This window comes from Penicillium robsamsonii (genome assembly GCF_028829455.1).
Source record: "Penicillium robsamsonii strain IBT 29466 chromosome Unknown utg000001l_segment0_segment0, whole genome shotgun sequence".
NCBI classification, from domain to species: Eukaryota; Fungi; Ascomycota; class Eurotiomycetes; order Eurotiales; family Aspergillaceae; genus Penicillium; species Penicillium robsamsonii.
Genome location: NW_026643219.1, coordinates 5,383,838 through 5,399,747, shown reverse-complemented (window position 1 = coordinate 5,399,747; position 15,910 = coordinate 5,383,838). Strand labels below are relative to the sequence as shown.

Below are 15,910 nucleotides of genomic sequence, written 5' to 3'. Positions count from 1 at the left end.
ATGACCTTTGATGTAGGTTATACTGAACCGAATAGTTATTACAGTTATGAATATATGCAATCAAGCATGGAAAACAGGCATTCCAACCTCGCTCTTCGCTTCCAAATCCCCATCCTCTACGAACTCAAATCCAAGAGCCCTCCAGTTCAACTCCTTCCTCCAATGCAGCCCATAATACCCTCTCTCGTCTTGTCCATCAACTGCAGAAGTGTCAGCCTCTGCAGCTTGAACAACCTCATCGGCCACAGGACCAACAACCGGCTCAGAAGACAGGCCACCACTCTCCAACCTCCCACTTCTGGGGAAGATGACAGACCGGAACCGGGAGAGAAGTATGCCCATAGAGCAGCACAGACATGGCTCATGGGAAAGGTAGACGTCCAAGTCTGTGCAGAGGTAGCCACCCTGTGAGCGAGTACGAATGCGCGGGGTTGCAGGCGTTATAGCCGGTGTAGCAGAATCCGCAAGTACTATGGTAGACGGGGGAGGAGCCGGGAGAGGCGGGTGGTGAAGCTCGGATTGGGAAGGGCCTGTAGAGGGGTCGATAGTCAAGTCGGATTCAGGGTTAGGGTCTTGGTGTTTCCTCTTCAATGGAGAGGACGGAGAGTGAGGTAAGTTGGGGATGTTGGTGGTTGTGCTAGGACGGTGGCGGTATAAGAAGTATGATTCTAAGGCGCTTAGCTCTGACTGTTCTAGTTCAGGCTTCGATGGACCCGCGGTAGTCGTTGACGCAGACACGTCGTCAAGACGATCGTGCTCTCGGCGCCAGCGAGCAATCAAATCGACAGCACGCATCAGCGCGTGCAGTTCAGGCCCGCCCTCGACATCCGCGTTGTATGTCTTGCTCGCTGGATTTGGCGCTACCCCGGCGTGCAGCTGGGCCTGGGATGGTGCGCCTGCCTCGGAGCGGGAGTACCGCGCATCGCCGGCAACTACGAGGACTGCTTCATCCCATTCTGCTGTAGTGTCATATCCGGCATCGTAGCCTGTCTCGGTTATTTCTTCTTCGATGGCAGGGTCGACTATCACTGCGCCTATGCCGCGGCCTAGCCCGGATTGTTCTGCTTCCTCTGCTACTTTGCGCGCCAGGGATAGATAGTACCCTGCCCGTGGTTCAATGGATTCCTGTGCACGTTTTAGGATTTGAGGGGGTGGCGCGACAGTTGAGCGGGGTGCGGCTGGGTTGAATACGACTGGCCAGAGGGTCTTGCTCCATGTTTCGGCCTGGGTTGCATTGAAGGGAGGGCAAAGAGGGATTGTAGCGGGATGAATATGAATGGTAGGGGCTGAAGAATCGGAGTGTGAAGCCTCGTCTGGCGTTTCATTTGCAGTGGGAGGATCGTTTGTAGCGGCCGGCGCCGTGTCCGGCGCAAATGGAGCGAGCAGAGCCTTTAGTGTGGTGAGATCAGGCAATGGCGGTGATATGAGCACGAATATGGTTTGTGCCGGCGCTGCTGGAGGAGCGCTCTGGCTTTCAATCTCTGCCCTCAGTGGGGATGGGAGTAATTCTCTTTTAGCGAAGCGACGGAGGTGTGATAGCGGAAGGGAAGGGTCTTTGGGGAAAGCCGCGTCGAGAGCCCTAATTGAGGAATTAATTTGGTGTTCAGGCCGGCGAAGCAGGCGTGTCTGTATCTTACTTGATCACTTTGGATGCAGACTTCACATTGACTTCTGCGACAAAGGCATCGCCTATTTGTTGGTTAATCTTAATGTCGCAAGAAGAGGGGCGATGCTGTAGGTCATACCGAATTCTTCTGGAGGCCTTGTCTCCTGGACAGTCCGAATGGGAACCACTTGCCCGCCAAGGGGCTTGAGGCCTCTGATTGTCTTTTCGACGTCCATTCTAGCTATCTCAAATGACGCACCCAATCAGGCGCGGGGTGGAATAAAGTGAGTGTGTCAAGATAGGTTAACCATGTACAATGGCATAGACTAAAACCGGTTCCAATTTACAATGCCTTGAAATTGCGCTTAAACCTCAATTGCCGATGTCGACTTCAATAATTTAGCGAAAGAGGAAGCATCACATAGACTTGAAGAAAAGAAAGCTATACAAAGTTGGGAGTGCAAACAGTGCAAACTCTGAGTGCAGGTTTGCCGCTAGGCCTGTTTTAGTCTTTTTGGTCTGTATAGTTTCGGATTCTTCGAGGTAGGTACTTTATGAATGAGCCATTATATTATTGTACCATAGGAAACTAGGCCGCAAGGGAATAGCAATGGTAGTCGCTTCATCTAAGCCTCACACCTCTCAGCCTCACAGTGTATAGAATGCAAGAGCTGATGATGTACATAAAGAAAAAACACACGTTACGTCTACAATTGCCAGGGCTTAGATTATGAGTGGATATTTGAATTTTGTATGGTTCTATAAGAAACATTTAAGACAATAGGTGATTTGATCATAGATACCACCCTCATCCCTTGAGACATCAAACGCCGAAGGCCCTTTGAAAAAAAGAAATCGCTGGAAAGTAAGGTATTGCCCATTGACCTTTTGGTATATGCTGGAATAGATCCCTGTTCTAAAGAGCCATGTCTGATACCGATGCTCCTTGATATTAGATCAAAGCAATGGTGCATCTAGACCTGAATCACCCCCATAATGCAAGTGGTATGTATTAAATCACACCGCCAGTGACTCAGCGGGTGACAGGAAGAATCCACTCATCCATGGCTGACTCGAGACCGGCCCGAGTGGTCCAGGGCAGAACGTAATTTGTGCAGATTTCGCATCGGCGTAATTGGAGCGTATTGGTCCAGCCTTACGCTGAAACAGGACCGGCTGCTGGAGCAATGCCGGTTACTCCAGCTTTGGCACTACCATTTTGGCAGATGCCTTCAATTTCAAACCCGTCGCATCGATCGACGAGGCTCTGATAATAGTCCACCAACACTTCCGGCTGTGGGACAATGCGCCATTCGACTCGGAACAAGAAATCGAGTTCAAGCATGGCTAATTCCGTCATTCCGATTCCACCAACTCGAGCATACGTCTTGTTGGTCCAGAAGCTGTCGCTGAGTCCTTTGCTGGCGACTGTGGCGCTAGTGATCAGAAACCGATGGATGGTTAGGCTGGAAACAGTGAAGGCGGGGTACAACGCGCAGAGTCGATCGATGTAGTAGACCATGCTGAGGAGGATAGGGGGTGAGAGAGTAGCGTGGGTCGTCAATCGCTGTAGGTAATCTTGCACGGAGATTCGGGGCGGAGAGCGCGAGTGAAAGCGAGTCAGACGACCCTGGTGTAGTGGAATCTTGTCGTTGAATCGGATCAGCTCCATGAGCATACTGGAGATCAGCACGACCATGTCACGGGGGTCGGCCAGTTCATATTGCGTGGGCAACATCTTGACATCTGGTTTGGAAGGTCGCAGGCGCTTGGACTGCGATCTCTCCAAATCTTCGCCATCGTAGTCCGCCGGTGCCGCATCCGATGAGTGATGGTCGCGTTGGCTGTTGCGCTTGTTGGAACCCGGGGTAGGGGCGGGCATCGAGGGGGCGGGGGAGGAAGTCGGGGGTGGATTTGTAGATGTGGCGGTCGCCGGGGTTGCAGTCACAGTGGAAAAAGTGGTCGATTGGGGGGTCGAAGCCAAGGCCGAATTGTTGACCAGAGTTTTCAAAGTGTCGGATGTAGATGCGCGCCTACGCTGAAGATCTGAAGTTTCAGGAGAGGAAGGATCGACAGTATGTCGATTCAAAGCTGAACGAAGTTCGTCAATGGCCAGACGCGAGGACCGTGGACTATTGAATTGTGGAGCGCCAGTAGGCTCATAGTGGGAATGCGACCCCGAAGTTGAAGGAAGCGGGGAGCGCAACGCAGCCGTTGAAGGCGAAGGCGAAGACGCCAACATATTAAGTTATTAAGGAATGCTAGACTGAGCATTCACAGTGCAAGGTGAGACCACGTGGGCGCACAGTCAGGGCGCGCAGTGGATGGCGTGGGTGCACGGCCGGCCTCATTCTCAGAGGCTTAAAAAGGGAGGAAAGCAAAAGGGATGTAAGGATTATAAAGGTTAAAGAGAAGATGGGGGGGGGGGGGGGGGGGGGGGGGGGAATGCTTCCGACCTTTTAGAAAGGGGCGAAGTTGAAAATCTTGTTCGTTGGGGGGTGAGGTAATTACATTCATGCTGTCAGTGGCTGGTTGCTTCCGGTGACTGTACCGTTACAGTATGGGTAATTTTTTAATTTTTAATTTTTTTAAAAATTTATTCAATTGTTATATATCGGTACATATGTGTCTGATATCTAAAGTGGTATTAGTTAAAGAGTGATGTATTTGATACATGTAGTATTTAGGTGCAAATAACCCTCTTGTATAGTCTATTTCCCTTAACAGTAGGAATGAATGATTTACCAACGTGACTGGGAATACTATGTAATAATGAATCTACATGTAACTCCAGAGGGATATACCTGTATCCAGAAATAACTAAATTATCTCATATGGGGCAAGTCCTTATCACTATTACAGTCCAATATACTTACTCTCGGGACTTTAGATCGAGCCGGGAAGCGGGGGTAACTACCGTGCCCTAGCTGGATGAGGTTAAAGCGCCAAGAGTCCAAGTATACAATTATTGTACTTCATACATTTATTGGAGTTCTATATGCAATATATGACTAAATATACCTAACCGATCTACTGAGTATTTGATTTTCTAGACCTAGATTCAGGAGTATACTGGATTTGCTGCAATGTTGGCATATAGATGGCTGAGAACTGATACCAGGCTACATGTACTCCAGGGCTGAATCTAGATCAGTCAGGAGTTCTCCGTATGCAAGTATTGACTAATATTTATACACTTCTCATACTATCCCCTCTTTTCATAAAAAAGACAAACAATCTTGGAAACCATGACAATGTGTGTGGCATTGGACTCCAGGTGCTGCCCCTGTCACACTCGATAGCAGATCTGATTACAGAAGCATTTGGCGTGCTCAAATTTGTAACAAGATGCATACTATTTCGATATCCATGGCTCAGACCAGCGACAGCATGTAAAAGCAAGGCCGAGGGCCGCTCTTTCATTAATCCGGGGCCATTTTTCGGGGAACGGTGTGTTTCGGCAGAACCGAAGTGCGGAGTACCTCTAGGCCCGGCTCTACAGTTCCGGCTTGCCATCATATCTTATGTTGTACATCCAAGTCGACACAATCTTCTCATTGACGGATATAATTTCCTCAATATCATTCTAATATTCCCACCAATTCCAATCCAACACACAAAGTGAAACGTCGAGAACCTCCCGCTGGGAGGGGCTGATCGCCAGACGATGACGCGAGCTGCCGCACCGCCGATTCTGCTACAGCTACAGAGCGCCGAATCGGCATCCTCACAGATTACAGCTTTGCGCACTCTGAAGAACGAACTGATTGGTCATGACCAGCGCAAAGAAATCTACATTGTCGAGGGAATCATACCAGCTTTGGCACAGGTGCTGGCATCGAGATGGCCGGGAACGGCCGAGTCTAATGAATCGATACTGCACCACGGCCGGTCCACGCCAAAAGCCTCAGAAGATTACGAAGCATGCCTTCAAGCAACTTTAATTGTTGGGAGCTTGGCACAAGGTACGTGAAAATCAGATCCATGTCTAAATCCGCGAAGACAGACATTGACTGTACCGAGCAGGTGGTCCGACGTTTCTCACCCCACTATTCGCCAGCAATATCCCCCAAACCCTACTTTCAATCTTTTCGTCCCCGGACTGCCCCGATTCATTCTGTCTTCCCATTCTGCGACTCCTGAACACAATCGCAGACCGGATACCGTTGCAAAGCCAGGAACAATGGCCTCGAGACACACAGCTTGCCGATCTCATTTTTGCTTCTGCAAATATCACCTCTCTTAGACGCATAATATTGCAGGAATACACGAATCTGCGCAGCCAGGCTACGATCGAGTTAGCAGCCGCCCTGATCGGCAAGCTATGCACGGAGGAAACCCACAAAACGGCACTAGCAGAATCCGGGGTGTTGGACGCTTTGGCGCTCAAGATTGCCTCCTTTGTTGTGGCCAAGGGATTTGTCTTGCCTGGTGCAGAGGATCGCCTTCAAGAACCTGGCGCGTTGGACGACCTGCCACTTCCGGCCCCCGAATCCGCTCAGCTAGCACCAATTCTACGCGCAGTGGCTGTCATCATCGAACAGTCAAAATGGAGAGCGGAGCATTTTCTGTCATCACCTGGCATTGTAACGGTGTTTCCCAAACAAATCCCTGGGTTCGCTCCATCAGACATCAAGAAAGGTCCGTGGGGATCCACATATCTGTCGGGCTCCGCAGTACCCCGTCATCTTGGCACCAACCCCATAGAACAGCTTCTGCCGTCAGTGCCTCTAGCACACACAAAATCTTCATCCAGTTCTGCCAATTTCCCACCCCTGGGACATGGAGGCTCACAGCGCCGACACAGCCATTCTTACCCCACGCCTTTTTCACTGGCTGAGACGCCTGTCCCAGAAGACGACGAGAATGCGATTGTTCCATGGCTGCTCTGCATCCTACGCTCAGAGAATAGCATGACACGGTTGATGTCCGCACGTCTTGTCACGGCCCTCTTCCGGTTGGGATTGGCGAAGAAACATCGAGTCCCAATGTTCAGTTATTTGCTGATCCCCATCTTGATTCGTATGCTAGATAAGAACGTCCGACTGCCGGATGAAGAAGGCGCTATTCATGATGGGCTGCTCTCGTTGACCCTACGCTTGAAAGAGGAGGCGCCTGCCGTATTAGCCAACTTGGTCATGGACGACCAGGAGCTCCAGAGACACGCGGTAGAAGGCAATGCACTTAAGCGACTTTCGCAACTTCTCAAGGAGACTTACAACCCGATCATGGAGACATCCCGGCCGATGTGGCAAGCAGATGATAGCCCAAGCCGAGACCTTGAGTCTCTTTCACCAGAGTGCCGCCTCGGGCCTTCCGGTTACTCTCCGACCCTTTGCCATGTAATGCGTTACCGAGAGAACATTCTCAAGGCTTTAGCAGCACTCGTCCCATTCAAAGACGAGTACCGCAAGGCGATTTGCGAACATGGTGTAGTCCCTTACATCATTGACGCCCTCAAACCACGGCCTAGTGATGCACTGGCTGATGATGCGATGCCCAGAAATACTGCAGAGGATGGAAATCCGATTCCGACAATTCTGGCTGCTTGTGGTACAGCTCGAATGCTGACCAGATCCGTGAGCGTGCTAAGAACTAGTCTTATTGATGCCGGCGTGGCTAAGCCCCTGTTTGCCCTACTTCGCCATTCTGACCTCGAGGTGCAAATTGCAGCAACGGCTGCGATCTGTAACTTGGCCTTGGACTTCAGTCCTATGAAAGAGGTTTGTCCAAGTCTATATTTTGTTCGTAAACATTGCAGCTAACACAATGTTCTCAGGCGATCATTTCCCACAATATCATTCCCATAATTTGCGAACACGCCCATTCATCCAACACCAAATTACAGATTGAATCGCTCTGGGCTCTTAAGCACATGGTTTATGACACCGCAAACGACATCAGAATGAACATCATTGAGACTTTAGGCCCCGAATGGATTATGGAGGTCATCTCCCAGGATCCGGTCCGCGCTGTGGCTCGACGGGCGATAGAAGAGGAGACAGATCAAGGTTCCGGATTTGCGATGGGTCGATCTAACTCGGCTGGGGAACAGGTCGATATTCTGAACCCCATGGATGATGCAGCGGAGTGGGAAGAGGACCTCAAGATGACCGATACCATGCCTCCCTCCAAGATGAGTTTGGACATGTTCCTTCCTGATGCAAGACGTAGACGCAAACTCGTTCTTCACGGAACCCTGGCTCGAACCACACAGTCTCGACAGGACGATATTGCCGTCCAGGAGCAGACATTCGACTTACTGCGTAACATGATCTGTGGTCGGGGTGCACCTGAGATGATTGAATATCTCTTCAGAGAGCTAGGTCAGAACGATTTCCTTGATACCATCGCAGATACATTGCGACCACGTACCATCCAACTTCCTCACCGCCGGGACTCTAGCAGTCAGTCCCTCCAAGTTCCCAATGAGATCACCAACGCAGCCGCCGCTCTCATCGTCCACTTGGCGGCCGGGCACCCACGTCACCGGCGCATCGTCGCATTCCACAGTGACTTGCTACGGTCTCTGGGAAATTATTTCAACCATTCTCACAAAGACATTCGATCAAACTGTGTCTGGGTAGTGATTAACCTCATCTACGAAGAAGACCAGAGCGACCATGAAGGTTGTCGGGAACGGGCAGTGAGACTACGTTCTCTTGGGTTTGCGGAACGGCTGGCTAGCCTCGAGGATGACACGGAACTAGACACAAGGGAGCGTACGAAGACTGCGCTTCATTTGTTGAACAAACTGTCTCCCGCATAGTTGATATCTTTGTCATGGTTAGAGTTCCCTGTGGACGTTCTGGATGGATCGGAGTACTGTAGGAAAATATGGACGATTCTTTCTCTCTCTCTCTCTCTCTCTCTCTCTCTCTCTCTCTCTCTCTCTTTACTGAGCTCATCTCATATCGTACCTAAAGATAGGATCTATTAAACTTCAACTGAAAGCTGTAAGCATTTCATCTATATGTTAGCTTTTCCCGCAGTTCCTTGCCATTTCTCTTCGAGTAGGGCTAGGAGCATTTCATACCCAACACTCCAACTCTTCTCCAAAGTTTTACACCTTACGAGACTTAGTTATATAGAAATAGCCTTTTCCCACTTTCACCAGGCCAAATAGTCTCTCAAAGCCTAGGTAGGTATATATGCCCAAGTGTGTATGTATGTTGTTAGTGATAAGAGCTCTCTTATCGATGTGGAGAAAAACGTCATAGCCCTTGCAATCCGGTCTATTCACATCTGCATCTACCTACGTAGTTAAATATCTATCTAAGACAGATCTACTCTTCCTAAAGAAATCTTATAATGTCTCCAGTGCCAGAACCCATCCTTCAAGCCCTCTCACTCCCACCCGAATCAAAAGTTGACCTCTCCACATCCGGTCTAGGCTCAGGCTTCACAAGCACAGGCACCATCCACGCCCAGATCCCCGGCAAAAATGGAACAGAAGAGCGACGCTACTTTGTAAAAAGATCCTCAAATGGAAAAGCTGCAGAAGAAATGTTTCGAGGTGAATCCGAGTCCCTCAACGCAATCGCAGCCTCAGTGCCAGGGTTCTGTCCGCAAGCCTTAGCTAGAGGACCACTCGACGAGCCCGGGACAAATACCAAAACACACTTCCTCGCTACAGAGTTCCTTGATCTCAGTAGCAAGATGAGCCGCAGTACGGGCGACAAAACCACGCTCGCGCACCGCCTCGGAAAACTGCATACCACACCCGCACCCCCAGATCCGGACACCGGCCGGCATAGATTCGGATTCTCCGTGCCGACATTCTGTGGCGATACAAAGCAGCCAAACCGATTCTGTGGTAGCTGGGCTGAGTTCTATGCGAATGAACGGCTGCTTACGATCCTGGCTACATCTGAAGAGCGCAATGGACCCGACGCTGGGCTGCGCGAGGCGGTTGAGAAGACGGCACACAAGGTTGTGCCTCGATTGCTCGGGGATGGTCATTTAGGGTATACTTCTGGTGGTGAGGGCAAAGGGATTGTACCTGTTGTTATTCATGGGGATTTGTGGAGTGGAAATGCTGCTTGGGGTCGGATTGTTGGCTCGGGTCGCGATGAGAAGCCTGGAGATGTGGTGTATGATCCGGCGGCTTGTTATGGACACAGTGAGTTTGAGCTTGGGATTATGCATATGTTTGGTGGGTTTGGGCCTCGGTTCTTTGAGCAGTATCATCGTATTGTGCCAAAGACTGAGCCTGTGGCGGAGTATCCTGATCGGCTGGAATTATATGAATTGTGAGTTGTTTTTTTTTCCCTTCTCTTACACTTGGACAAGTTTACTAATTATAGTTCAAAAGATATCACCATTTGAATCATCATGCTATTTTTGGTGGAGGATATCGATCTGGTGCTATGTCGATTATGCAGAAGTTGATCAGGAAGTATGGAAGGGACTAGAGTCTATGGCTTTTGCGAGATTTTCTATTTCTTTTGTCGTATGCTTTCAAATTCCAAGCAGCATCTAGCTTAGAGGCACTGTTCAATCAATAAACTTAAGAAATGATGTCACGCTAGTTAGTATCCACGACTTGTCCGCTCTGATATCTTCCTCTTTTCACCTTGAACACCAAATTGTATTCTACAATGCCAGCTCATCCTGATTCCAATCTCTATCCCGAGGCCAGTGGTGCTGCCAAGACGCTGGTCGATCAGCATCGCGCTGAACAGCCATTAAAGTTGTATGCGGGGTGGTTCTGTCCGTATGTACATGGCCCCTCTATCCTCAAGGCAAACGACTGATAACCAGCTATCCAGCTTTGGTTTGTCCCCAGCTACTTATTCATAACTACCAATATTAACAAAACAAAGTGCAACGAGTCTGGCTCGCCCTCGAAGAGGAAAAGATCCCGTACGAATATATCGAGGTCAACCCATACAACAAGCCAGACTCACTACTCAGACTAAACCCCCGAGGCCTAGTCCCTACACTCACAACGCCAGCAGATCCACACCCACGGCCACTATACGAATCCACTGTGATCCTGGAGTATCTGGAAGAAGCATACCCAGATCACCAACCCCGCTTCCTCCCAGAGGATATCTACGAGCGTGCCCGCGCACGCATTTGGATTGACTATGTGACATCTCGCATAATCCCATCTTTCCACCGTTTTTTGCAGTGCGCAGAACACAGATGCCGGGTTGGTTCAGGCTCGGCAAGAGTTTTTGAGTCACCTGAAAGCCTGGGTGAAGGAGACGCACACCGAGGGACCTTTCTTCCTTGGTGGGGATATTAGTTTACTGGATCTGGTTCTGGCTCCGTGGGCCGTACGACTGTGGGTGTTTGATGAGTTTAAGAGTGGTGGATTGGGGATTCCGAGGGAGGGGGGAGGGGGTGCAGATGAGAGTATTTGGAGCCGGTGGAGGACTTGGCCGGCTGCTATTGAGAGCAGACGGAGTATCAAGAAGACTACAAGTGATCGTGCGCATTATCTTCCCATCTACAAGAGATATGCGGATAATACAGCTCAAAGTGAGTTGGCTAAGGCGACCCGGGCTGGTCGTGGGGTTCCTTGAGGAATTTGTGAGGCAATGTCATGCTACTCATGTAGCTGTAGTATGATCAACACGTTAGTAATTGCACATATGTTTTCAGGAAACGAAACATACACTTCGGTATGCGGAAGAATATATTTCCGATAAACCGACACGTGATTGATAGCTCTTGAACCGACACGTGATCGCTATATCAATCCAGTCACTGCGCGTCTGCATCTTGCAACTTCCAAAGACATTGCTTAGTATTGCCATATTTCTAAGAAATCCAAGGAACCGTCATGGCACGCAATATGAGGGACGAGTCTCCTCGCGGGAGCTCAACGATGGAACCCGGCCTATCAGCCCCGGCCATCCACCCGTCTTTTATACAGGTGGCCAACCCATACATATTCGAACAGACAGTCGAAAACTGCATCGAGGCGATGAACGTTAACCCTCTTCGTGAAACCTCATTGCGTCTTCAGGGCGTGGCATGGATCGACAGCGTGCGGAGAGCCCTCAACCTGTAAGTTAGCTTCAAGCCTGGCAAAATGTATCAAACCTAACTAGAAATCCAGTCCCATTCGCACTTTTGACACAGCAGTGGGATATTATCACCGATTTCGATTAGTGCACCCGGATAATGAGTATAATTTCACAGTGAGTCCTCTCGGAAATCCCTCAAGCAGACCAGCCTAACTCTGAATATAGGATGCTGCGGCTGCGGCTTTGTTCACAGCCTGCAAGATCGAAGATACGCTGAAGAAGTCTCGAGACATCGTCTGCGCAGCGTACAACTTGAAAGTAGCGCCATCAGAGCACTTATCGGCCGATGATCCCGTAAGTCATGATGCCAGATGAGACAAGACTGAGGATTAACGCTTGTCGACAGATGTTTGAATCCAATGCGCGTGGCATCATCGGTCTCGAACGACTCATGTTAGAGGCCTCAGGCTTTGACTTTCGAACCCGGCATCCCCAAAAGACCCTCATGAAGCTGGGTCGGCATTATGGACTACTAAAAAACTCCGAAGTCTCCAATCTTGCCTACCGCATTTCGTCCGATCTTTACCGTACATTTGCACCCATCAAACAAAACTCATCGACAATGGCTTTTAGCTGCCTTGAGCTTGCAGGACGACTCTTGGACCAGCGCGTCGAACAAGTGGAATCCGGGGTAGACTATGCGCAGTGGAGCACCAACCGAGCAGAAATCATGGGTAAGTATTGTTGTTGTTGCATTCGCATTCACCTAGCGAGTGCCACATATTAACAGCTATCCAGAAACCCTCTTCGACCTGTTAGAACTCTACACCCACCACCGCTCACAGACCGCCGTCGGCTCGGAATTTCCAGCAGACCGGTTCCTAACAGTCCGCATCCCGTTAAATCAAGAAGCCAGCGAGCACAACATCCCACGCTACCACCCGTGGATCGACCAGCCACACAAACAATCCAACGGCAGTGGCGCGAACGACCAAGATGCTCCACGACCTGCTCATCCCTTGACACCAATTGCAGCGAACGGGGATCGCCAGAGGACAGGCGAGCGAGGTCGCGACGCCGCCGTGCGATTTATGCTGGATCCCGCATGTGCGGATGAGGAGAGGCGACAGGTTGCAGCGTACTTTAAAGTCGAAATGGAAGAATATGAGGTCGACGGGTGAAAGGTGGCTATTGCTATTTGCGTTCTTAGCACCTGCGTTCCTGACACCTGGTGTGTCTCATACGACGAAGCGCAGGCGAGAGACGGCTTTGCTTGTTCCCGTGAACCGATAATATGATAGCGGGTTTGGTATTGAGCTGGGATGGGGCGCCCCTATATACTATGTTCCATCTTGATTTCAACATAATAATGCTCCGATCACAGTGACTCGCTATTGACCGTTCATCCCCATTCTTGTTGGGACACGCCGGCATCCTTGCTAAGCTCCAGTAAGAGGGCTTTGTGCGCACTTTTCTGGGCAGATGGGCGAAGCACTCGGTTTCTTGCTCCACAGTTTCCGAAATGAGTTATCTCGGACGCGAGACACTCACATTCTAGAAGTTTCCCCTCTTGTTCCATATTTCCCTTGATTTCCCGATACCCCAGACATTTATGACTAGTGACGAGATATCGATAGATACAATGAAAAGAACCATTACCTATCGATAACTGGTTTCTCATTGTAGGACAACATAGTGATGGATCTTTACTGTACATACGGACCCATTCTTACGGAACAATATATGGAGTAAACCAAAATCAGAAATCAGCTTCAAAAGTGGAATTGAAAGCTATGTACAAATCTACAGTCTGTTCCCTTCACGTGTCCAAAAACAGCGAAGCTAGAGACAAGACCGCCAGAGCAAAAAACACAGACATACCCCCCGCCATCCCCCCTTCTTCTACCGCTTCTGTAGAGGGATGTGTCCGTTCCACGCATCAAGTATAGCAGAGCTCCAGGTCAGGATCGACCGAGCAACAAGTCATCAAATTTAGGCGATCAGAAAGAGAAGAGAAGAAAAGGGAAAAAAATAGTAGTGAACAAAGGTACAGGGAAATAACTGTGAATGAAGAGAGAAAAAAGTCGTCCCTATGCCTCCGGCGTGGAGAGTTTCGGTCTTCACACCGGTTCATTAGAGCCCTTGCCACGGGTCATTTTGTTGGGTGTTGATGCCGTGTTGAAAGGCGGGTAAGGCGAGCGGGGCGCATGTATGTACATAACACGCATGCACACATTAAGGCTTGCATGCATATTCGATGAACCCAAATCAAGTCCCGAATGAAACAAGAAGCAATCGGAGGAGAGTTGCAAGGGGGGAAGCGCGGGGTTGAAAGGTCGTCCTCGAGTGGTGGAAATGAAAGTGAAAGATGAGTGTCATGAATTTGGATGGTGTTTTTCAGTCTGAATGCCGGATAGTTTTAGGTTCATCGACGCTTGAGTTCGGTGAGAAGGCAATCCAGAATCTGGGAGAAGTTAGTAATATGATCATGGTAATTGGTTCAAGGAAACATACCGATTCTGAGACGGCGCCCTGGTTGTACAAGTACTTGCCCAAGCCACGGACGACCTCGAGCTGCTCGTCAACTGTAAGGCCATTGATGGCAGTCTCGATGATATCGCCCACACTAGCCTTGTAGACAGCAATGAAGCTGTGGTAGTACATGAAAGAGAAGAAGCCCATGATGAACTGGCAGTCCATGCGGTCAGTGATACCACCGTGGCCAGGAATGGACTCGCCAAAGTCTTTGATCTTGAAGGTGCGTTTCAGACCGGAAGCAAAGAAACCACCGAACGGAGCAATCAGAGAAGCGAAAGTGGCGAAGGCCAAGATGTGGAACTGAATAGGTTCCACCCAGAAAGTCTTGTCCACGCCAAAGATTTCAAGAGAGTAGGGTTGCGACGTGAAGACCGGGTTTGGATCACATTCCAGACCGGTCAAAGCATTCGAGCCCAGGTCATTGACAGGACAGATGAAGTACTTGTAGCGAATCAGCAAGTTGGTCATGAAATAACCAAAGCCAACGGTGCAGATCCATGCACCAAGGAATCCCTCGACAGTCTTCTTCGGGGAGAGCTGAATAAGTTGTGTCTTTCCAAAGCTAATACCGCAGACATATGCGAAGATATCATTGGTGATGACCAACGCAGCGGGGAGGAAGAACCAGATCATGCCCTCGAAAATGTTGTTCATGACAAAGTGAGCTTGGACAACAATCAAATACAAAGCCATATGGGTCCAAGCAAACTGGGTGAATTGGAATCGGTAATGGCCCTTCTGCAGAGATCCGACAAAGAACACGAATCCTATCAACCGGGATTAGCAGGGTAAAAGGGGAGCAGTCGACCTCGACACTTACCCATTACGTAAAGTGTGAAGCTGAGGAAGCGGTGGTGGTTCGCCAATGGAAGCAAAACCTTGTCAACAAGCAGGATGTGCTTAAAGTAGTAGATCACGCTCTCCCCGTACAGGAAATACATAGTGGTCGCCAGGAAGTACCAATTCAACGATTTGGTGAACCGCAAGTTCTTCTCCTTATTGGGGATACTGGCGATAGCGATGACTTCCTTGAACGAGATGATTTGGATGCCAGTGATCAGGGCAATAATATAAATGTGACCGGAGAACAAGGCGACGAAGAAACCGGCGATCATCACAAAAGTCCATATCGTCCGGGTAATGAAGGTCTGCTTCTTCTTCTCATATTCGGACTGGGGGGATTCTAGATATAAAGATCATGTCAGAGCTAGAATTCGATGCCATACTCCACTGAAAACCGACCTCCTCATTTATTGTAGACGGTTTAGACCCATTGCCATTTTTGCTGGGGCTAGTGGGCTCTGAGGGCGCATCGCTGACGTCGGACACGCTGAGGCGTCGCTCATCATTTAACCGGTGTTGAAACCTAACATTACGGCGAGATTTTGACATGATGGAAGAAAAAGGGGCCAGAAAGAGAATCTGGGCAACAGGAGTGGAGAGTGCAGAGAGAGAGGGTCATCGGGATGAGAGGTTGATGAGCTCATGTGAAGTGCCGTGCCAAAAGCGGTCAGCTTCAGCTTCAGCCCCGTGTTGACCTTTTTTTTTCTTTTTTGTCCTTTGCTTGGTTCTTTTATACCTGGTGTATTATTCGGTTTTATTAATTGAATCAATTATTTGAACTTATATTATGTTCGTGACTAGAAATTGAAATTGGATGTGCAGTGTTGTTGTCCAGGTACCTTGAACTGCCGTGTTATCTCTCTTCTCTTCAACCTCGGAACCACTCGAACTCGAGAATGATCAAAAGCCATCCGTGAACCTAGAACCCGCCAACTCCCTCTGG

At 49.5% G+C, this 15,910-nt stretch overlaps 7 protein-coding genes across 7 annotated transcripts; 4 read left to right on the top strand and 3 right to left on the bottom strand.

Annotated features, from left to right (window-relative positions):
- Positions 1–60: 60 nt before the first annotated feature.
- N7447_002117 (putative tRNA-specific adenosine-34 deaminase subunit Tad3) lies at positions 61–1,842 on the bottom strand (the record flags this gene model as incomplete). The annotated part of the gene is made up of 3 exons (XM_057226393.1): positions 61–1,579; positions 1,638–1,689; positions 1,746–1,842. 3 exons carry the CDS (start codon positions 1,840–1,842, stop codon positions 61–63), a joined length of 1,668 nt encoding a protein of 555 aa, XP_057090409.1.
- Positions 1,843–2,762: 920 nt separating this feature from the next.
- Positions 2,763–3,848, bottom strand: phoB (regulatory cyclin phoB; the record flags this gene model as incomplete). The annotated part of the gene is made up of 1 exon (XM_057226392.1): positions 2,763–3,848. The coding sequence occupies one exon, from the start codon at positions 3,846–3,848 to the stop codon at positions 2,763–2,765; it is 1,086 nt and encodes a 361-aa protein (XP_057090408.1).
- A 1,425-nt stretch (positions 3,849–5,273) lies between these two features.
- N7447_002115 (armadillo repeat protein) lies at positions 5,274–8,375 on the top strand (the record flags this gene model as incomplete). Its single annotated transcript, XM_057226391.1, has 3 exons — positions 5,274–5,571; positions 5,633–7,329; positions 7,386–8,375. The coding sequence occupies 3 exons, from the start codon at positions 5,274–5,276 to the stop codon at positions 8,373–8,375; spliced, it is 2,985 nt and encodes a 994-aa protein (XP_057090407.1).
- A 542-nt stretch (positions 8,376–8,917) lies between these two features.
- Positions 8,918–10,020, top strand: N7447_002114 (putative fructosamine-3-kinase; the record flags this gene model as incomplete). The annotated part of the gene is made up of 2 exons (XM_057226390.1): positions 8,918–9,858; positions 9,921–10,020. 2 exons carry the CDS (start codon positions 8,918–8,920, stop codon positions 10,018–10,020), a joined length of 1,041 nt encoding a protein of 346 aa, XP_057090406.1.
- Positions 10,021–10,206: 186 nt separating this feature from the next.
- On the top strand, positions 10,207–11,139 carry N7447_002113 (uncharacterized protein; the record flags this gene model as incomplete). Its single annotated transcript, XM_057226389.1, has 3 exons — positions 10,207–10,318; positions 10,432–10,700; positions 10,750–11,139. The coding sequence occupies 3 exons, from the start codon at positions 10,207–10,209 to the stop codon at positions 11,137–11,139; spliced, it is 771 nt and encodes a 256-aa protein (XP_057090405.1).
- A 260-nt stretch (positions 11,140–11,399) lies between these two features.
- N7447_002112 (putative cyclin) lies at positions 11,400–12,767 on the top strand (the record flags this gene model as incomplete). The annotated part of the gene is made up of 5 exons (XM_057226388.1): positions 11,400–11,626; positions 11,679–11,760; positions 11,812–11,940; positions 11,993–12,320; positions 12,385–12,767. 5 exons carry the CDS (start codon positions 11,400–11,402, stop codon positions 12,765–12,767), a joined length of 1,149 nt encoding a protein of 382 aa, XP_057090404.1.
- Positions 12,768–14,011: 1,244 nt separating this feature from the next.
- Positions 14,012–15,516, bottom strand: cds1 (phosphatidate cytidylyltransferase; the record flags this gene model as incomplete). The annotated part of the gene is made up of 4 exons (XM_057226387.1): positions 14,012–14,050; positions 14,101–14,891; positions 14,945–15,307; positions 15,363–15,516. The coding sequence occupies 4 exons, from the start codon at positions 15,514–15,516 to the stop codon at positions 14,012–14,014; spliced, it is 1,347 nt and encodes a 448-aa protein (XP_057090403.1).
- Between the last annotated feature and the right edge of the window lie 394 nt (positions 15,517–15,910).